General features: G+C 41.9%; 1 protein-coding gene across 1 annotated transcript in view; it reads right to left on the bottom strand.

Annotated features, from left to right (window-relative positions):
• Nucleotides 1–23,965, bottom strand: part of LOC126161250 (uncharacterized) — a 249,085-nt gene that overhangs the window by 16,491 nt on the left and 208,629 nt on the right. The window contains exon 4 of the mRNA XM_049916989.1: nucleotides 10,528–10,767. Coding sequence (XP_049772946.1) covers nucleotides 10,528–10,767 — 240 coding nt within the window. The remainder of the gene's footprint in view (nucleotides 1–10,527; nucleotides 10,768–23,965) is intronic.

Below are 23,965 nucleotides of genomic sequence, written 5' to 3'. Positions count from 1 at the left end.
CCATCCCGGGGGGAAAGAGGGTGGGGGGGGGGGGTATGGGGTGGCAGCAGGAAGGGCATCTGGTCCCCCTTTTCAAATTAACCATGCCAAATCCGATTGTAACAATGCCAACCCTGCGAAAGACTGTGGGACAAGGCACAAGCAAAAGAATAAGATTGTCTGCAAGGTCATTAATATACAACAGGAACAGCAACGGTTCCAACACACTTCCCTGGTGTTAACTTCTATAGCTGACAATGACTCTCCATCCGAGATAACACATTGCGTCCTCCCTACCAAAAAGTCTCAGTCCAGTCATAAATTTCACTTCATACCCCATATGATCACACTTTTGACAATAAGCAATGCTGTGGTACTGAGTCAAATGCTGAGTCAAAATCAAGAAATACTGCATCTACCTGACTGCCCTGATCCAAATTTTTTAGTATGTCATGTGAGGAAAGTGCGAGCTGTGTTTCACAAGATCAATGTTTTCAGAATCCATGCTGGATGGCACTGAGGAGGTCATTCTGTTCAAGATCCCTCATTCTGTTTGAGCTCAGAAAATGTTCTAAGACTCTGGATGTCAAGGATATTGGATGGTAGTTTTGTGGACCACTGCTACTACTCTTCTTGAGATGGATGTAACCTGCATTTTTTTTCCAAGAAATGGGAACGATTTTTTGTTCAAGGGGTTTATGGCAGATTACAGTTAGAAGAGGAGTTATTTCAGTCACAAATTCAGTACAGAATCTTATAGGGATTCCATTGGGTCCTGGACCTTTGTTCAAGTTGAACGATTTCAGTCGTTTATCAACACCACTGACTCAATGAACAACTGCAGTTTTTGCCAGTAACCATTTGTGCTTAGCAGTTGAAAGCTGGCAAGAGTGTTGCAGGCTGCCACGAATCATCTCTCATCGACTGTAGTACAATTCTAGCACATCCTGCAAAGGCCTTGTCTACTATTCCAGACCATTTTAATATGTCATAGCTGCACCTTTAAATACAGTCAAGCTCTTGATAATAAACAATAAAGTTAAGGACTTAAGTCAGTACCTTTCTGTTCCCATACTGATTTGCTGCCTGGCCATGGATGTAGCTGAGCGTTCACCATGTATGTTGGGCAAGGCAATTAGTGCGACATCCCAAGTTCATTGTGAGGCCAATATTTCTCATGGACCTTGAGCAAACCTGGATGATCTTGCTAATTGCTGTCTGATTTAAAAATCAATGTTCAATGCAATTTGAAAGTTGTCACCATCACGAGTATATGCAAATACATGTGTGTACCAAATATATACGTTGTCAATCAATGTGTATGTTTATTTACTTCCTCTCCATATATTGCACTCTAATAGTTCTACACATAAGAGGAATCATGCCACATGTCTGAATGGTATGTTTAATCTGTTCATACAGGTCAGTTTTAATGGTGTCTGCCCCCGGTAGCTGAGTGGTCAGCATGACAGAATGTCAATCCTAAGGGCCCGGGTTCGACTAGTGGCTCGGTTGGATATTTTCTCCATTCAGGGACTGGGTGTTGTGTTGTCCTAATCATCATCATTTCATCCCCACTGACACGCCAGTCACCGAAGTGGCATCAAATTGAAAGACTTGCACCCAGCGAACGATCTACCCGACAGGAGGCCCTAGTCACACGACATTTACATTTTAATTGTAATGGTATTAACAACCTGTTATATACAACTACATGATGTGTGTGCATTAATGCCCACAGAAGTGGCAATTAAAATTTTAATTTGTAACTTTAAAATTATTTTTGTGACCAGATATGCTTTTTAGACTTGAATGTGTGAACACCCGAAAAAGCAGCAGAGATTTGCCACAGTTTAGTGTTGTTAGAGTTTTTTGCATTACAGCGTTTTATATTACGCTTCAGGAGGTAGTTTCTAACAAAACACATACTGATGGGGCTTTGACTTGCTCAACAAGAAATAATGTCTCTTGCTGTTTAATCTTAAAATGTACCTAACCAGAGCGTTTATATTAACTATGCACAACCAACTTACTCCATTTTATTTATGACAGTGGCCCTAAACAAACCCCAATATTCGTAATGTGTGGCCCTTGCCTATGTAATGTAAGTTATCCCACTAGATGTTGAATCTGTTACATCTCATTATATGGTAGTGTAACACAGCGTATTTCCACAGCCCTAAAGATACTTGCATTGGTAAAGTGGAACGTGTAAAAATAAAGAAGTAGTTATGTGTGACTTGTGGATGTTCTACAATTTTAATTTCTAATGGTCACTGTTCCCCTGCGGGCAAATGCCTGCACTGGCTAAAATTGTAAAACATGGTAGTAGACCATTGTTTTAAGACATAAAACCAATGAGCTATCTTGCATTTTATATGTAGCACAGTGTCTGGAATGACCTTTGGTTGGTTGATTGGTTGGTTGGTTTAAAAGTGGGGGTGGGGACAACAAACTGCTAGGTCATATGTCCCTCATTCCAATTAAAATAATTTCACAAGGGTGGTAATAAAATAATCAAGACATACAAAACACAGTTGAAAGAAAGGAGAAAACCTCAAGAATGAAAGAAGGGCAACACACACTAAAATGGACAAAACTGGACAAGAAAACCACAGAGCGATGCAAGAAACACATAGAAGATATCAAAACCAGAGAGCAGATTACCATGGCTGGCTCATCATGTAAATAAAAAGCAAAGCCAGCCACTCTGCAACACATTAAAACCTCCAGCCTATAAGCACTAGGGTGGAGGACACAGAGGGACAAAGGACATGCACTTAGAACCGACCCTCAAGAATAAAACGTAAAACTAAAGCTGCTGTTGAGGCATTGTCACCCAATACTGAAGGTAGGGTGCTGGGACAGTTAAAAGTCCACCACAGAGAAGCTAAAAGTGAGCAGTCCAGCAAGAGGTGTACGACCACCATTTGAGAGCCACAGTGACACCAAGGTGGGTCCTTGTGACAGAGGAGGTAACCATGCATTAGCCACGTATGGGCAATGCGGGGCCGGCAGATGACAACTCATTCCCTGCAAGAGGACTGCAAGGAAAACTTCCACACATTCTTAGTCTCCTTAATGATACGCGGTTTGTTGTGAGTAATGCTATGCCATTCCGTCTCCCAAAGCCGAAAAACCCTGTAGCATAAGACAGAATGCATGTCAGTTTCAGAGACGCCCATCTTCAGAAGTGGCTTCCACATAACCTGCTTGGCCAGCCTGTCGGCAAGTTCATTGCCTGGGATTCTGATATGTCCTGGGGTCCACACAAACACCACTGAATGACGGGACCGTTCCAGGGCATAGATGGATTCCTGAATGGACGCTACCAAAAGATGGCAAGGTAGCACTGGTTGATAGCTTGAAGGCTGCTCAAGGAGTCAGTACACAGGAAAAATGACTCACCAGGGCATGAGCGGATGTGTACAAGAGCATGAGATATGGCCACCAGCTCTGCAGTGAAAACACTGCAGCCATCTGGCAAGGAGTGCTGTTCAATATGTCCTTCATGAACATATGCAAAGCCTATGTGACCATCAGCCATCGACCCAATGATGCAAACCACTTTATGACCCCAGTACATGTCGAGAATCGAGAGGAAGTGATAACGGAGAGCTGCAGGGCTAACGGAGTCCTTAGAGAAATGCAAAAGGTTCAGAAGAATCTGCAGCCTAGGTGTACACCATGGAGGTGTATGTGAATGGACCTTGAGGAGAGGTGGTAACAGGAAGGTCTCTAGTTCAGACAGAAGGGACCAGAAGCAAACCGCAATCATACGCCCTGACCTGGGCCGCCAATGCAGGAGATGAACCGTCGTGGTTTGGAAAAGGAGACATTAATTTGGATGCACAGGAGAACTATGAACATGTGCAACGTAACTGGCCAGCAGTTGTGCATGCTTAACCTTCAATAGAGGGACTCCGGCCTCCACCAGGACACTGGTCACCAGACTCATTCTAAAAATTCCCGTCGCTAGGCGAATGCCACAGTCGTGCACTGGGTCGAGTAAATGCAATGCTGAGGGCACTGCCGGACCGTAAACCAGACTCCCATAGTCAACACAGAATTGAATAAGGGCTCTGTAGAGCTGCAGGAGTGTAGAGCAATCTGCACCACAGTTGGTGTTGCTCAGGCACCGGAGGGCCTGCTTAAGCTGACAAAGGTGAGGTAGCCAAGTCAATTGGGCATCGAAAACCAGTCCTAAGAATCGTGACACACGACTTGGCAGCTGAAAACTGGAAGCCGTGGGGTAGAGCCCATGACTGCGCCTTGTGAATGGCTCCCTGTAGGTGCTGCTCAGCAACACCAGTACTGGACAAGCAGTATGAAATGCGTAAGTCGTCTGCATACAGAGAAGGTGAGACTGATGGCCCTACAGCTGCTGCTAGACCATTAATAGCCACTAAAAATACAGACACACTCAATATGGAGCCCTACGGAATGCCATTCTCTTGAATATGGGAGGCGAACTATGAGAGGCACCGACTTGGACACAGAAAGTACAGAGCAACAGGAAGTTTTAGATAAAAATCAGGCAAGGATATGATGTCGCCAGGTCATGTCATATGCTTTACGTAAGTCAAAAAAGACGGCAACCAGATGTTGGCACCTGGTTAGGGCTGTTCGGATGGCAGACTCTAGGGACACAGGATTATCAGTGGTAGAGCGAACCTGGTGGAAGCCGCACTGACATGCAGCCAGTAGGCCATGTGACTCCAGGACCCAACCCAACTGCCAACACAACATACATTCCAGCAGCTTACAAAGAGAGTTGGTGAGGCCGATGGACCGGCAGCTATGCACATCAAGCAGTTTTTACCGGGTTTGAGCACCAGAATGATGGTGCTCTACTGCCACTGCGATGGAAAGATGCCATTGTATCAGATCCGGTTGAAGATGACAAGTAGATGTCACTTGTCGTCAGACGAGAGATGTTTAATCATCTGACTGTGGATCCGACCTGGCCCAGGAGCTGTGTCAAGGCAATGTGCAAGGGCTCTGAGGAGCTCCCACTCTGTAAATAGGGCGTTATGGGGGTTCACTGTGGGAGACAACTTTCCTTTTCATCTGTCATTTGAGGCTGCAAAACGCTGGGGGATAATTCTCCGACACAGAGGCTCGAGCATAGTGCTCAGCAAAGTGCTTGGCATTTGCGTTTGCGTCAGTAGATAACACGCCATTGATGTTAATTGCCAGGGACACCTGTTGGGTCTGGTAACCAAAAAGACATCTGATGTTCCTCCAGACTTGGGAAGGTGACATATGGCACCCAATCGTCAACAAATACCTCTCCCAACACTCCTGTTTCCATCGTTTTATAAGATGGCTAAAGCTGGCATGGAGCTGATTAAAGGCTATTAGGTGCTCTAGGGAAAGGTGCCGCTTATACTGCTGTAGAGCTCGCCAACTAGAGATGGGTACTTTGTGAACGAACGGGTGCAAAGGAATGGTTCTCCAAGATGAACGAGAGGACCGAGGAATGAATTCCAAGGAACGATCGGTTCATAGTTCACTTCGGTCGCGGCGGTCTACTTATAGCTCCCAGGAACAAGGAACGATCGGTTCATAGTTCACTTCGGTCATGGAGGTCTACTTATAGTTCCCAGGAACGAGGAACGATCGGTTCATAGTTCACTTCGGTCACGACGGACTACTTATAGTTCCTGGGAACGAGGAATGATCGGTTCATAGTTCACTTTGGTCGCGGTGGTCACTTTGGCAGTTCTCGTTTCAGCCTCGGTCGTGTGCTCGTCTCAGTCTCGGTCTCCCTCGGGCACACTCGTCGTTCTTCGCATGACCACCTGTCTCAGTTCTACTGCCGATTGCTCCTAGTTAGTTCAGTATCCAGTTGTTCGTTTTGTTCACTGCGCTCACCCATTTTATATGTGTTACAAACTGTTCATGCACTTGGTTCTGGCTATTCAGCATCCATGACCGGCAATCCAAAAGTATTTTATAGTTACATAAATTACAAGAAAATTACATTGTATCTAATAGGTACGTCTTTTCAGGTAACAAAGCGGCACATAAGCTCACTTCATTATATCGATGAACAGAAGAAGACATACTTATAACAGGGCAAGTTTTTTTAGTTATTCATATATTTTTTGGTTTCATCGACTTGATATAGCAGCTAATTTTCAATAATTTGCTTAATTTTTAGTGTAAGAAGATTCATATAAAATGATTTTTGTGTATATTTCATTTACAAAACATTACATTTAGGAAGGCTCTAATTATTTTTAAGTTTGGTTGTTTCCAATCTGCTAGTTTGGTTTCTTTCCAAAAAAAAAAAAAAAAAAAAAAAAAAAAAAAAAAAAAAAAAAAAAAAAAAAAAAGAAAGAAAGAAAGGTGGGTTGTGGGTCATTTTGGCTCAGTAGGAAAAGCGGTGCCTCTCCATTTGAAAAGACACAGATTGCCATAAAACCATATTTACTTATTATCTCAAAAACATTTGTTCAGAAGGAGCTTTCAAACCAAAAACTTTATTACTGCGAACTTAATTATTATTATTATTATTGCTGCATTAACTTTAATAATGCAACAAAAAAACCTAATTTTTACTAAGCGTGTGACGCAAGTATGATGAGAAAACCACATTTTATTTTATGCTTCCATAAAGTCTCTACTTCGCCTAGGAACTCAGAGACAACATGAAGTATATACAGGGTGTAAACGATTATTGTTTACACCATAGCATAGCTATGTAGTAGAAGAATTTTATACAAGAGACTTGTGGTCTATTAAGTCGGTAAACAGCCACCAACAGGTTTACAAGACTACATGAGCTACAGCCCATGCGCGTCGCGTGAGATTTTCATGTTCTCTTCTCGAGCTCTCTACACATTGTCATCAATTGTTTTGCAATTGTTGCTTGCATTAGCTTATTATTTCTTCACTGCCTAATTATTACATGTTTGTCTGTTTGTTGTATCTGCTCATAACAGGCAACACATCGTCTGTAATTGGCGAGCAGTCTGTACTCGGGGCCAGTTATCCGTGTTCCACACTATATCATTCCCTGAGATCAGCCACATAACGCTACAGTTGGCTAATTGAGAGGTTCTGCAGAATCACAGAAATTACTTCTAAAAGTGTGTAAGAATTCCATAATGAATAAAAATTCTATACTCCAGAGGGGAGGCAAGTGCCCCCTCTTGGTGCCCTCCATCCTTCAGTCACCTACACTACTAGTTTTCAGTTTTTCATAAGAACCATATACCAAGCACAAATGAACGGTGAACAAGTAAAAATGAAAGGTTCCCAAAAAATAACGATCAGCAGTGAACTAGTTCCTAAGGATGAACGAGTTTGCCCATCTCTATCACCAATGCTCTTTAGTTGCCTCAACGACTTCTGGCACCCACCAAGGGACTGTTTTTCACTGGGGGCACCATAAAGAACAAGGGATTGCATTTTCTGCCGCAGAAACGATCGTTGTAGTGACCTGCTCAATGACAACATTGATGGCACCATGTGGGGGAGATTCAGAGGTGGCAGCAGAGGTGAAGGCTTCCTAGTGTACCTTGTTTAAAGCTTATCTGGGTAGGCGTCCATGGGCATAACGCCGGGGGGTGACAGGAAGATGGGGAAGTGGTCACTACCACACAGGTAGTCATGTGCTCTCCAGTGGATAGATGTGAAAAGGCCAGGTCTGCAAACCGAGAGATCAATGGCCGAATATGTGTCATGTGCCACACTGAAATGTGTGGAGGGCACCTGTATGTAAGAGGCAGAGGTCAAGTTGTGGAAGTAAATTTTCAACCTCCCTACCTAGGCCAGTAAGCATGGTGCCACCCCAAAAGGGGCTATGTGCATTGATATCTCCTAATAGTAGGAAAAGTTTAGGGAGTTGATGAATCAGTGCAGCCAATACACTCAGGGGTACTGCACCATCTGGAGGGAAATAAACATTGCAGACAGTTATTTCCTGCAGTGTCCTTATCCTGACAGCCACAGCTTCAAGAGGGGTTTGAAGGGCACAGGTTCACTGCATACAGATTTCAGGACATAGATGCAAACTTCACCTGACACACTATTATAATCGCTATAGTTTCTGTAATACCCCTTACAGCCACGGAGGGCAGGGGTCCGCATTGGTGGAGACCAGGTTTCCTGGATGACAATGCAGAAAGCAGGTTTAAAGCTTAACAGTTGCCATAGCTCAGCCAGGTGGTGGAAAAAACCTCCGCAATTCCACTGGAGGATTATGTGATCATGAGACTGGGAAGGCATGAAACACTCAATGAGGCGGTCTGCGCCTCAGGGTCATCTGCTGCCACCAGAAGAGTGCTTTGCGATAGACATCCATTGTGTATGATGGCCCAGGGTGTGGCTGGGGAAAGGGGGGGGGGGGGGCAATTTGGGCTTGTATTTCTTAGCACTGAAGTTAGACCTTGACCGCTTAGAGTTGCTGGTGTTTGACTACCAGCAAGAGATGACGTACTATGCTTCATGGTGTGTCATCCGCCCTGATGCCACACACTCTGACCACTGGCTCTCTCCATGGATGCCACACAGCTTCAGCAAAGGCCACCTGGCAGGATGGCATTTGCTGGGAGTCCCGATGCCCCAGAGTGACGGGCATCTACTTCTTGGCATACAAGGGGAGTTAATGGCGCAGGCATCAGCACAGTGATCCCTGTGTGGTCAGGGGGCTACAACCAACAGAGTACATGGCGGTCTCACCACAATGGACTGGTTACCGTGATGGAGGCACAAATGAGCTAAGAAGTCAATCATCATCGACAGCACAGAAAGCGATACTGCACAGACGATGGAGGAAAATGCACCCTGGAGGGTGACCTCACCCAACAGCTGGAGAATGAGCGGAAGTGCAGTCGGAATCGACGAAGGATGCAAGAGGTCTCAGTGCATGATGGACACTATGTACCACGTAAGGCGCCCTTCCCCAGTTGGCTCACTCTTAGGGAAAATTTTGAAAAATGGAGGTCAAACGCTAGAGGGGACTGGACTCACAGGGGCCTGGAGTGGCCTTTAGCATGGTTTTTAAAGTGATATTTGTGTATATAGGGTGCCCATAACTGAAGTTCCAGTTTCAAAATGCTGTGGACTGAGAAGTACTGCTGAGGATGATGTAAAATTTGAACAGTTTATTATTGATGCATGGGGAAAAAAAGATGAAGATTTTACCTGTAGCATCATAATATGCACAGCAACAGACACACAGCACACAACGTTTCCTTAATTTGTGTTCCCCCCCTCCCTCCCTGCCTGCCCCCAAACACACACAACTGCAGTCGTGTGTGCGCGTTGCACGAGTGTTTGGGTCTGTCTGTCTGTCGTCAACTTTTGACAAGGGCCTTTTTAGATGAAAGTTTATTTTGTGACAGTCTTTTTGTTGTGCCTATCTGCGACTCGGTGTCTCCACTATATGGCACGTAGCAGCTATTTTTTTTATAATACTGTAACATAGAATCAAATGTAATATGTCATTTTATTTGGATTTTTTAGGGCACTTCTGATTATGTGCCTAGCTTTAAGACTCAATTATTGTATAAAAATTTGTAAATAACATTGGCCATTAAGTGATGTAGATATTTGGTATTTCCATGGTAGGGAGGACCAAACTTATAAAAGGTGATGGCTATCCTGCTCGTTCGCACATGGATGGAGTTGAAGAGGCAGGACCTATGCTGGTTTGGACATTGATCATGTAGTGCTGTTTTAGGGGATAGAAATTTTTCTGTGATGATGGTCGTGACACTTAGAAATATTCTGTGCGGTAGCTCAGTGGGGACTTGGAAAAATTTACAATAATCAGTGCTCTGATTTATTCTGCCAGTAGTTTGGTAGAATTTGCATTTTAATCTTAAGCTGGTTCAAAGTTAGAGTGATCTTACATCAAGTCAAACTATAACTCTGTCTGTTTCTATTTAGCTGGGACACTATTTATTTCAGCACTGATCCACACTTAGAATCATTCCAACATGTGACTACTGTACTTCTACTTTGTGTGTTTAGTATTTGAACTTGAGCACATGTTGTGTTTCCCATATTTTAATTATATAGTGAGCTTACAATCCACTATATGGGGAGCTCAAGCAATTTAAATCCATTTAATTTTGCAGATGAGATTAATTACCAGTCTGCATTCAGTGTATGACAATCCACTCACTATATGGGGAGTCAAGCAATTTAAATCCATTTAATTTTGCTGATGAGGTTAATTACCAGTCTGCATTCAGTGTATGACAAACAAAAATAAACTATTATTACTGAACTTTAAAACTTACAGTTGGTGAACATTATTTAGATTGCTGCAGCTAGATTCAAACTAAGATTGTTTAATCTGGTTTACACATCAGGAACAATTTATTACTTTATTTAAGAAAAGTCTACAGCTGCAGCATCCCCAATGGCAATGCAGAGACAGCAAAACAAGTTTTATTTCAAAATATTCGCAGAACTATTGGCAGTATTATGACTTAAGAGCTCCTGCTGAAGAGACGATAGCAGTGTACAGGATCCTAAAAGGCAAATGGCACCTACTCTATTAACAGTGCCGTGAATGGCTAGACATACCTGCTGTAGGTTCATCAACCGCAAGTACTCTTGGTGCCGGGGACAAAGACGGTGTGCTTTCCGCGGAGGTGCCACTTTGCTCCCTCCTTCGAAGGTCGAGGAGGAGGTAGAAACAGCAGACGCAGAGGCACGGCTAGACACAGAGGAGGTGTCAAAGCTGGTAGGGGTCTTGCACCGCCGGTACGGGTACGGTTGCTTCTGGATCTCGGCAAGCACCACCACTTCATCATCGTCGGCACACTGCAACAATCAAACAGGGCAAGATGAGCTACGAGCAGCCTACTGGATTGCCAAAGTTGGACGAAAACATTGAAAACCTGTCCATTTTGGCAAATGATTGCCTCTGACCTAATCATTGCATTTATATCATTAAAACATCAACTTCAGGAAGGAGTTTAACTTCATGTGTGTATACAGTAAATTAAAAAGAATACATGATTAAAAACTCTGGGGAATTTACCACAGGTGATAAATTTAGGATACTGGGCTGGATTCTCTGGCAGCAGCTACGGTTCTACCTCTGCAGAGTCTCACGTAAAACAGCTCAGATAACATACACAGGAATGTTGTTCTGTGCAACTCCAGTGCTGTGCCAAAGTTCATCAATGGCAGTGACTGCTGAGTGGTAGCATGCTAATCTCTCAGCAACCCATGATCAGACGTTTTCTGTTGGTGAGAGATCAGGACCACATGCTGGCCTGGGAATCAGTCGAACACCACCTGTATTGAGGCGGTCAGGTCAGCTTGGACAACATGCAGTCTCGTTTTATTTCTTCAAAAGATAACATCACGGATACCTTGAGGATACAGTAGACAATGGCTTTGGCACACCAGAAATGTAATGCCTGCTGTCCAAACTACCAGCTATGCGAATCTGAGGTGACTGTTGTGTAATCACATGCACCCATAACATCATGTGAGATGTAAGGTCAGTGTGATGGTGATGTATAGTAGCTAGTAACATTCTCTCCCCTTGCACCATCCACAATGGATATATTCAACATGATGATGTACATAGAACTGGGACTTATCTGAGAAGACTACATGGTACCATTTATGTAAACAATTTGTTGTCAAGTGCACCACTTTCTATGTGGATACTTGCTTTGCTGCAAACAAGTTCATTACCTGGTTCAGCAAATGTTAATTGGCTGTATGATCCTGTACAGTCGAGTGAACAATATATTGGTTCTCTTAGGTGTTATTCAGATGGAGCTATTAAGATCCTGCATGGTGGTATGGCCCTCTCGAATCTGTCTATTCTGTATTTGCACAAGTCGTGTTATTCCAACCAAAATGATAACAATATCATAAAATTATAAACCACAGTCTTTGGGTGCCACTATCCCATTGCTGTCTTAATTCTGCAATGTGGTGACAGACTTTCTTCGCCTTACAAGAGGCATAACACGATCTTCTCATAAGCAACCACCATTCAAACACTATTTCTGAATAAGCAATCGGTTGCGTAAACTTTCCCTACATACAGAATGTAGGTGGCATTCTTCCAACACAACTTGTTTGGTTGCTCTGAAATGCTAATGATTTCCATATCTTAGCTTTCATTGTGAATGGTCGTATACAGTTGCAAAGTAGTACTACTAACTCTTGAGAAGCGTCAAAAACAGTCAAGTGGGCCTCAGCCAATATAATACAGACCATAATCACAGAGTAATATTTTAATGTGAAGTTTAGAGGCCAGGGGAATCATTATTTCATGCCATACTTATCTAACCAACTGTGTACATTTTCAGCCATTTGTCTGTGTGCATTATTATTCTGTTTTCCCTCAGGGAAAAAGTTTAGATCTTACTGCATAGTTTTATGCAAAAAAACAGATTATGTATAATATAGGATTTCCACAGAATATTATTCCCAATCACACTGCCAAACCAAAGTGCACAAAGTAAACAATCTTCTGACATTTTGATAGAAATAACTAGCATTCATTCACATTTAGAGTAGAAGTTACTGAACTTCACAACTGACAACCTGCAAAATGCAGTCCCCAGTGAGTTTTTAAAAACACTGAACATTCTGTATTAGACGGCATATTTACTGTAGGCTTGTGGTGGATTAAAATCTTGATTCGTGAAAAGGAGGATCTCTGGCCCGTGAGCCAGTGGGAAGTTAGTATGCTCTGTAGGCATGTAATGATTACTCTACTCATATATATTGTGCTTAGCAATAAATAGTATCATGTTGCTTCACTATTCCGCTATCACACCTCCAGTACCCCATTTCCAACAGTGGTGACCTAGAATTTCCACGTCGCGCCACGATTTTGCTGTTAGCCGAAAATCTGTCAGTTTGACAAGGCCATCGACACTGCTACCGTTACAAAGGGCTCAACTACACTGTTCCTTCACCAATACCTCACTAAGCAAAGTCGACATCATCTGTCAACATGTGCTCGTGAGTGCCACGAACATTCCTATGCGAAATCAGAAAATACCCGCCAAGGTTTGGATGATACACCAGTGCAGAACGACGTAGCGACAATACCTTAATTGTTTGCCACGTCTTCAGACCAACCTTGCATTAACGCCGATGTCCAGCAGCAAACTGTGTATTCCTGGAACTTGAGACAAAAGTAGTCCAGAGAATCACAATAAACAATGACCAGCGGCCTCTGTTAGAAATGTTAATCCAAGTGCATTCGAACTTCGGACAGGGCAAAACATCATGTTTTCCATTGCTAGTGATTATGAGCGCTATGACACTCGCATTAACGACCTGAACCATACGGATGACTCGCACAGTGCCGTGACGGCTGAACAACTATGGCCCGCAGCAAACCACAGTCGTTCTGTTTTGTCATCCACCGGTCAACGAACCACGGGATCAAGGTTTACGAGGGGCGTTTGAAAAGTCCGTGCAATAATAAAAACTACTTATGTGTTTAGAATAAACCTTTTTTACTTTTCTACATAGTCTCCTTTTAGACTTATACACTTCATCCAACGCTGTTCTAATTTGTTGATCCCTCCTGAATAATAGGAATTGTCTAAGTGTGCAAAATAGCTATTAGTTGCTGCAATCACCTGCTCGTTTAAATAAAATCTTTGTACCATCAGCCATTTCTTCAAATTGGGGAACACATAGAAGTCCGAGGGAGACAAGTCTGGAGAACAGGGGGATGTTAAAGAGTGGGAATCCTATTTCCATTAATTTTGGGACCACAACTGCTGAGGTGCGTGCTGGTGCATTGTCGTGATGGAAAAGGACTTTTTTGCGGTCCAATCGCCGGTGTGTTTCTTGCAGTTCTGTTTTCAAACGGTCCAATAACGATGAATAATGTTCACCTTCTTCTTCTTCTTCTTCTTCTTCTTCTTCTTCTTGCGTTACGGCCTCTGCAGGACCACGGGTAACCCCTTCGTGCACCGCATTTTCCTCTTCTTCTCCCAGAACCTCTTCCTTCTTTCTCTTCTCCTCTCCCGCTCTTCTTCCGAGATCTTCAGTTTCCGTTTCTCCTGGCGGCTCCACTGGTAACATTCTAATCTTTTCCTGTATTCTTCTCTGTCACCGATCTCTGGCATATTTGTCAGTGTATATTTGTTCCTCCAATTTTCCTTTCCTTCAACCTTGATCCCCAATTGCAACCAGTCCTTCCGAAGTTCAACAATCCACTTGGTTCCTGTCTTTCACCTTGTCCTCCCTGTTGTTTCCCACACTCTCTTTGTCATTCTGTTCATACTCATCCTAACTACATGCCCAGCAAACCTTGTCCTTTTGAGTCTGATTTCCCCGGATATTTTTCTTATGTTCCAGTACAATTCTTCCCTAGGTCTTCGCACCCACCTCTCTCCACCTCTTTTGGGACCTAATATTTTTCTCTCTTCTTTCTCTAGTTGTTCTGCCCCATTTCCTCCTAGTGTCATCGTCTCAGCAGCATATAATACTTCATTCCTCACTGTTGACTTGTTGTAATATTCACCTGTAATAGTTTTACCCTTTTCCAGATAGTCGATGAGGATTATCCCATGTGAATCCCAAAAGACATTCGCCATAACCATTACGGCCGAGGGAATGGTCACCACCTTTTTTGGTGCAGATTCTCCCTTGGTAACCCATTGTTTAGATTGTTGTTTAGTCTCAGGAGTATAGTAATGTATCCATATTTATTCGACAGTTAAGAAACTATGCTTAACATCCTGCAGATTCTTTCTGAACAGCTGCAAACCATCCTTGCAACACTTCACACGATTCCGTTTTTGGTCAAGTGTGAGCAATCGCAGAACCCATCTTGCGGGTAGCTTTCTCATGACCAAATGTTTATGCAAAGTATTATGTACCCATTCATTTGAGATGTCCACAGCACTAGCAATCTCTCGCACATTAACTCTTTTGTCGTTCATCACCATATCATGGATTTTATCAATGATTACTGGAGTCGTAATTTCCACAGGGCGTCCAGAACATTCAGCATCACTTGTGCCCATATGGCCACCCCGAAAATTTTGAAACCACTTATAAACTGTTCTAATCGAATGTGAAGCTAGATGTGTAGCTGTCTACTGTATATCACTGGCCATAAATACTGTCGCAGACAATAGACTATCAGTCAGTTCACAACTAATCTGAATCATTGCATGTACTATGGATTATGAGCAACTCACCAGGCCAATTACAGGGCTATTTGCAAACATAGATGTGCAAAACAGTTTATCAAAATTATTTAAATTCAAAATGCAAATACTTCATTATTCTTTCTATTTCGAATGTTATTACAAAGTGGTTTTAGATTAAATAAGTTAAATACAAAATGCAAAATAGGTATTTTCAAAACACCTATATTCGAATAAAATACCTGTAGCCGGTGAACATTTTAAATGCCATTTATTTCATTGATTTTAACACCATTAATTGTTCAAATCTTTCATGTTCCATCTATGGTGGCCTCATTATTACTCCACCAAAGGAAAACAGTTGTTCAACAGGACCAGAACTTTGTTGTCATTATCTTTTAAATATCATAACATGTCCAGATCCATTGTAGTGTGGGCGATATCACTGGCTACAGAAGGATCAGACTCCTCAACAACATATAAGATGATTTAAACTTCTCTATAGTCTATCAGAATGCTGCAAGTTTTTCCCATCTTCTGAAGTAAACAATTTTTAAGACATTCTCTGTTTTCCTACCCATTTCATTTTGGAAGAAAAAGAAAAAAAAGGGTAAGATACGGATGCCAATAAGCCATCTTTGCTTTTGGTTCCTCTGTTTTATAGAATTTCTCAAGACGTCTATTTTTAATAATTTCTGTCAGCACACCACAGAATATAAGGTTATCAAGCGTGCAAGCTGCTTAGCATTCTTCTCATTCTAATTCGTTGCAGCAGAAGACATCCATAGAAGATATCTTTGTCCCCTTCTTAACTTCTGATGCTGTCAGTAACAGTTTTTCAACAGCTTATGTAATCATTAAGACATTATATTTCAGAATGAAATTTCCACTCCGCAGCGGGGTGTGTGCTGATACGGTTACTCTGCCACGAGGTTTCATTTATAGTATCCTTGACTGGGAGTAGATCTTTAATAGAATCATAATACACATTTCATGGGGGGTGTGTGCTGATACGGTTACTCTGTCACGAGGTTTCATTTATAGTATCCTTGACTGGGAGTAGATCTTCAATAGAATCATAATACACATTTTATGGTGTTGTACACAGTGTAACACCCCAATGACAGAAAACCCCAATTAACAAACTTTGTGAAAACTTAAAGTAGGGAAGTGAGTCATACTGACAGTGGCAACAACTATTGGTGATAAAAAAAATTAATTACACTGATAATGTTTTTATTAACAACTATAACACTTAAATACTGTGAGTAACATACAAAAGAGAAGATAAATGGAAAGGGTTGTCATGCATTATCTTTTAAACATCTATAGTTGTTGTTGTTGTGGTCTTCAGTCCTGAGACTGGTTTGATGCAGCTCTCCATGCTACTCTATCCTGTGCAAGCTTCTTCATCTCCCAGTATCTACTGCAACCTACATCCTTCTGAATCTGCTTAGTGTATTCATCTCTTGGTCTCCATCTACGATTTTTACCCTCCACACTGCCCTCCAATGCTAAATTTGTGATCCCCTGATGCCTCAAAACATGTCCTACCAACCGATCCCTTCTTCTAGTCAAGTTGTGCCACAAACTTCTCTTCTCCCCAATCCTATTCAATACCTCCTCATTAGTTACGTGATCTACCCACCTTATCTTCAGCATTCTTCTGTAGCACCACATTTCGAAAGCTTCTATTCTCTTATTGTCCAAACTAGTTATCGTCCATGTTTCACTTCCATACATGGCTACACTCCATACAAATACTTTCAGAAACGACTTCCTGACACTTAAATCTATACTCGATGTTAACAAATTTCTCTTCTTGAGAAACGCTTTCCTTGCCATTGCCAGTCTACATTTTATATCCTCTCTACTTCGACCATCATCGGTTATTTTACTCCCTAAATAGCAAAACTCCTTTACTACTTTAAGTGTCTCATTTCCTAATCTAATTCCCTCAGCATCACCCGACTTAATTTGACTACATTCCATTATCCTCGTTTTGCTTTTATTGATGTTCATCTTATATCCTCCTTTCAATACACTGTCCAATCTGTTCAACTGCTCTTCCAAGTCCTTTGCTGTCTCCGACAGAATTACAATGTCATCAGCGAACCTCAAAGTTTTTATTTCTTCTCCATGGATTTTAATACCTACTCCGAATTTTTCTTTTGTTTCCTTCACTGCTTGCTCAATATACAGATTGAATAACATCGGGGAGAGGCTACAACCCTGTCTTACTCCTTTCCCAACCACTGCTTCCCTTTCATGCCCCTCGACTCTTATAACTGCCATCTGGTTTCTGTACAAACTGTAAATAGCCTTTCGCTCCCTGTATTTTACCCCTGCCACCTTCAGAATTTGAAAGAGAGTATTCCAGTTAACATTGTCAAAAGCTTTCTCTAAGTTTACAAATGCTAGAAACGCAGGTTTGCCTTTTCTTAATCTTTCTTCTAAGATAAGTCGTAAGGTCAGTATTGCCTCACGTGTTCCAACATTTCTACGGAATCCAAACTGATCTCCCCCGAGGTCGGCTTCTACCAGTTTTTCCATTCATCTGTCAAGAATTCGCGTTAGTATTTTGCAGCTGTGACTTATTAAACTGATAGTTCGGTAATTTTCACATCTGTCAACACCTGCTTTCTTTGGGATTGGAATTATTATATTCTTCTTGAAGTCTGAGGGTATTTCGCCTGTCTCATACATCGTGCTCACCAGATGGTAGAGTTTTGTCATGACTGGCTCTCCCGAGGCCATCAGTAGTTCAAATGGAATGTTGTCTACTCCCGGCGCCTTGTTTTGACTCAGGTCTTTCAGTGCTCTGTCAAACTCTTCACGCAGTATCTTATCTCCCATTTCGTCTTCATCTACATCCTCTTCCATTTCCATAATATTGTCCTCAAGTACATCGCCCTTGTATAAACCCTCTATATACTCCTTCCACCTTTCTGCCTTCCCTTCTTTGCTTAGAACTGGGTTGCCATCTGAGCTCTTGATATTCATACAAGTGGTTCTCTTCTCTCCAAAGGTCTCTTTAATTTTCCTGTAGGCAGTATCTATCTTACCCCTAGTGAGACAAGCCTCTAAATCCTTACATTTGTCCTCTAGCCATCCCTGCTTAGCCATTTTGCACTTCCTGTCGATATCATTTTTTAGACGTTTGTATTCCTTTTTGCCTGCTTCATTTACTGCATTTTTATATTTTCTCCTTTCATCAATTAAATTCAATATTTCTTCTGTTACCCAAGGATTTCTATTAGCCCTCATCTTTTTACCTACTTGATCCTCTGCTGCCTTCACTACTTCATCCCTCAGAGCTACCCATTCTTCTTCTACTGTATTTCTTTCCCCCATTCCTGTCAATTGTTCCCTTATGCTCTCCCTGAAACTCTGTACAACCTCTGGTTCATTCAGTTTATCCAGGTCCCATCTCCTTAAATTCCCACCTTTTTGCAGTTTCTTCAGTTTCAATCTGCAGTTCATAACCAATAGATTGTGGTCAGAATCTACATCTGCCCCAGGAAATGTCTTACAATTTAAAACCTGGTTCCTAAATCTCTGTCTTACCATTATATAATATATCTGATACCTTTTAGTATCTCCAGGATTCTTCCAGGTATATAACCTTCTTTTATGATTCTTGAACCAAGTGTTGGCTATGATTAAGTTATGCTCTGTGCAAAATTCTACAAGGCGGCTTCCTCTTTCATTCCTTCCCCCCAATCCATATTCACCTACTATGTTTCCTTCTCTCCCTTTTCCTACTGACGAATTCCAGTCACCCATGACTATTAAATTTTCGTCTCCCTTCACTACCTGAATAATTTCTTTTATCTCGTCATACATTTCATCTATTTCTTCATCATCTGCAGAGGTAGTTGGCATATAAACTTGTACTACTGTAGTAGGCATGGGCTTTGTGTCTATCTTGGCCACAATAATGCTGTCACTATGCTGTTTGTAGTAGCTTACCCGCATTCCTATTTTTTTATTCATTATTAAACCTACTCCTGCATTACCCCTATTTGATTTTGTATTTATAACCCTGTAATCACCTGACCAAAAGTCTTGTTCCTCCTGCCACCGAACTTCACTAATTCCCACTATATCTAACTTTAACCTATCCATTTCCTTTTTTAAATTTTCTAACCTACCTGCCCGATTAAGGGATCTGACATTCCACGCTCCGATCCGTAAAACGTCAGTTTTCTTTCTCCTGATAACGACGTCCTCCTGAGTAGTCCCCGCCTGGAGATCCGAATGGGGGACTATTTTACCTCCGGAATATTTTACCCAAGAGGACGCCATCATCATTTAATCATACAGTAGAGCTGCATGTCCTCGGGAAAAATTACGGCTGTAGTTTCCCCTTGCTTTCAGCCGTTCGCAGTACCAGCACAGCAAGGCCGTTTTGGTTAATGTTACAAGGCCAGATCAGTCAATCATCCAGACTGTTGCCCCTGCAACTACTGAAAAGGCTGCTGCCCCTCTTCAGGAACCACATGTTTGTCTGGCCTCTCAACAGATACCCCTCCGTTGTGGTTGCACCTACGGTACGGCCATCTGTATCGCTGAGGCACGCAAGCCTCCCCACCAACGGCAAGGTCCATGGTTCATGGTTCATAGAATAAATTTAAATCCAAGGAGGTGATTCGGTCAAAGATAACATTTACCATGGAAGAGAGTTGTAGCCGCATCGAAAAGGACATTCAATTCGCCTACAATGCAACTGGGATATAGAAATGTTTAGTTAGTTGCTCTTGAGTTGCTCTAGAGAACTATTGCGATAGTCTTCTGGAAGCAAACGCTATTTGATTGTTTCAGTTGTGAAAGTTCGATAGTTTGGGAGAGATAGACTAAAGCCATATTCAGTCATTCAATTGAATAAAGTAATCTTTACCGTTATCAACGCCACGGTGGTTTTTAATTGAGTGATACTGATTTACTGGACTTAACCTTCGGACTGAAGAACAGTCGTGAACTTGATAGTAATGGATCAGTGACACAAAAACTATTCATAGTCTTGAGTAGGACACAATAATACAAAGTCAAGAAGAAAAACCAATCTTGAATTAGATATTGGTAAGCATGCATGATAGGGACAAACAATTAATTACAAAAAGATTAATAAACTATTAGTCAAGCGATACATCAGATGAGTCGCCTACATGATTCAAGGAATAATATAACGTATGTTCATGCTAGTGACTGAGTCTTTTAAACATTTTAAGTGACTGTGTGAAGACAGGAATAACAGACAGTGAAAGGTGAATAATATAAAAATCAACATTACGGCGTGTTACAAGGATGTTACTTCAACATAAGCGATCTCTGGAGTTACGTTGGACCGTTGTTAATAATTTGACATAGCAACGGAATTACGAGCAGCAATTATTAATCCTCGCTAAGCATGATGTCAAAAATGACCATAATGATAGGATTAAGAACCAAGATTTCACTGCTCAACGAAACTAACCGGGCATAAGATAAAAGATAAACAATTTATCAGTTAATACAAACTGATAACACTGTTACGGACAAATAATAGAATATTTCTTAACTACGTGAGGAGCTGTGTTATAGGTGCTGTTCCACGTCATGCTGACAGGGACGAACGTCATTACGAGTCGCGTCTCCTCCCGACAAGTGCAGAAGGAGGGAGGGGACGTCACAATAGGTAAGTACGGGATTTTCCAGTTGACTCTAAATATATTTCACAACCTTTAGGAGATCTTGAATACAAACAAAATGATTAACATTTTGACATGGCTGCGTTATAAAGTTTTTTGTATGAATTACTTTGAGATCTGGATTTATCCATATCTCTTTTTGCTATTAAATGTACTGTGTGTGTTTGGAGCACCTTTAATGATTGGCCAGTTGCAACTCCAAAATCTTAAGATGTTTTTGAAAAATTCTCTTAGTCTTAACACATCATCATCATCTTGCACTATTTCAATATTTTGAATATAAGCTGAATCTCTTTCATTTGTTCCTGTACCCGAGACGATTACGTATATTCGAAAAGCTGTGACCATATTTGATCCACTGTTGGAAATGTTTTCATGATTTTTGTCAGCTTTAAATCAAATTCAGAATGACTGTCTACAATCTGTTCAGCTACTTTACCGCAACTATGTTCCCTTACACCTCCTGCAAGTCAGAGCTAAATTTTTTGTTCAAATGTTTCATAATCATTGGAATGAGCCGTTACATCCAGATAGTTTCTCTTGGATGATGACTGAATATCAGCAGTCGTGCATACGAAATCAACCTTTTACAAAGCTCCCTATGTATTCCCTACATGTTATATATATTTTTCTGAGATTTTTTTATCACACATTTTCCAGCACATAATCTTTGGTGGGACAGATAACTACCGTGTTGTTTGCGTGTCTGTTGCATTATTTTGCGAGCAAGTCTGTAGGCTGTGGTATGCACTATTTGGATTGTTTAGGAGTACTGAGTGTGTCTACACATCAGTGTACTGAATTATTTAGGAGGAGTCCGCATGTCTGTACTGCAATTATTTCAGTAAATTAGGAGTTGTTGGCATGTCTGCAGAGAGTTATTTAGGAGTAGTTTACAGGTCGGTTTGCTGTGTGGCGTGACCTGAAGCAATTTCTTTATCAGTATGTCTCTAAATCGTTCCCTAAATAAGTTGTTCCAAAGTAAATAAAGTACACTCCTTCCTTACTCTCTCCAGCATCCCAGCACAGACTGAGTCATTTTCAAGCTATCCCCCCCCCCAGACCACTATCTTGGATTTATGACACAGGAGGGATGACAGCACCCTCTGGTGGCAGTATTGTGTACAAGGTGAGTTGGAGTCTAAAACTCGTGATGGAGACACTGCCTGCAAAATAAAAACTTTTGTCCAGCACAGGTATAGTCGTTTTCCTGCAATTTCTCCCTACTATCTTGGATTGTGTCAAAAAATGGTGGCTCTGAGCACTATGCGACTTAACTTCTGAGGTCATCAGTCGCCTAGAACTTAGAACTAATTAAACCTAACTAACCTAAGTACATCACACACATCCATGCCCGAGGCAGGATTCGAACCTGCGACCGTAGCGGTCACTCGATTCCAGACTGTAGCGCCTAGAACCGCACGGCCACTCCGGCCGGCTGGATTGTGTCATGAAACGGACGACAGCGCTCTCTGGTGATACTGTGTACTAGGTGCAGACCTTGTGGTGAACACACTGTTTGCTGCCATCTTGGATAACGGTACTTGCATCATCAGCTGACGTCATGGTTGCCATCTTGAATTACGTCACGGAATGGATGAAAGTGCCCTCTGGTGGTGGTACTGTGTACTAGGTCAGTTGGAGTGTGTACCTCATGGCAAACACACTGGATGGTGGTGCTGCCTCTAATTGTTTAAATAAAGACTGGTGCACGATTTCGACAGTTGATAAATAGCAATCATGTTTGCAGAGTCTGTTAGATGGATTATGATTTTGACAATTTACGAGTTGTTTGGCTGTCTAGACATAAATGTAATGCATTATTTACGAGTGGTTTGCATGTCTGTAGGCTGTGCATTGCGTTATTTTGACAGTTTACAATTGGCAAGCACGTGTGTAGAGCATTATACATGAGTTATTTAGTAGTAGTTTGCAGATCTGTATGGTGTGTGGCATATCAGAGCGTGTGTTCTGTATCACTGTGATAAATATACTCCATCCCTAAATAAATTGTTCCTAAATAAATAAATAACACTCCTTCCTCTCTCCAGCAGCCAATTGCAGGCCGAGTCAGTTTCCTATTAATCCCTAGGAGGAGGTGGCGGTCGGGTGACTTAGGTTAGTGGAGGTAGTCCAAGTGACCTACCTTCCAGCAATTTTCTTAGGTTAGTAGAGATAACCATGATGTGATGCATTATCCTGTTGGAATTTGAACTTCCCACTATTTTCTTGGAGAGGGGCAGGGAGGGGGGGGGGCTTAGGTTAGTGGAGGTAGCCTTCGTCCTGGCAAAATTCAAACTCCCCACCATCTTGGATGCCGTTACAGCCGCCATTTTGGATGACATCATATGCTGTTGCCAAGTCTACATGCCACATGTCGGATGACGTCATCGCAGCCATCTTGGATACATTTGGCAACAATGAGGAGTAGGGTGATGCCTCCTTGCCCGCTATTCTCACACTGTAGGAGAGGATATTATTTTACCAGTGGCCAAAGTAATATCTGATGCTCTATTTAGCGAAAAGCACACAAGACTAATTGATGAATTACCACTATCAAACACAATGGTAAAGAGAAGGATCGATGAAATGTCAGAGATTTTAAAACAGTCCTTGCTTCACAGTTTTCAAGCAAAGTGATTACTTTTCACTTCAGCTTGACGAAAGCACACAGCTGGCGAGGCTATTCTTTTAGCTTTTGTTAGTTTATAATTTGATGGGAGTACAGAAGAAGAAATGCTCTTTTGTAAATGTTTTCCAATGACAACAACAGGGTAAGAAATTTTTAAATGTCTTGATGGCTTTATGGTAGAAAATGAAAGAGAGTGGACAAAATGTGTTCCACTGACGACTGACGGTGCCCGCACTATGTCTGGCATTTACTGAGGTTGATTGCCAAAGTTAGGGCAGTTGCCCCTTCTGTTCAGTGTACTCACTGTAGACTGCACAGAGCGGCCCTTGTATGTAAATATCTGTCTGAAAGCCTACAGAAAACCATTAATGGCGTAGCGAAAATTGTGAATTTCAATAAATCTACACCTAAATATTCAAGTTTGTTTGCCATACTGCGCAATGACGTGGCCAGTGAGCACAAAACACTACTCCTGCACTGTGAAGTACGCTGGTTGCAAATACGGAAAGTGCTATCAAGATTATTTGAGCTTCGAGATGAGCTGAGAA

This window comes from Schistocerca cancellata, chromosome 2 (assembly GCF_023864275.1).
Source record: "Schistocerca cancellata isolate TAMUIC-IGC-003103 chromosome 2, iqSchCanc2.1, whole genome shotgun sequence".
Classification (NCBI taxonomy): Eukaryota; Metazoa; Arthropoda; class Insecta; order Orthoptera; family Acrididae; genus Schistocerca; species Schistocerca cancellata.
This window is presented reverse-complemented; position numbering and strand designations above follow the sequence as displayed.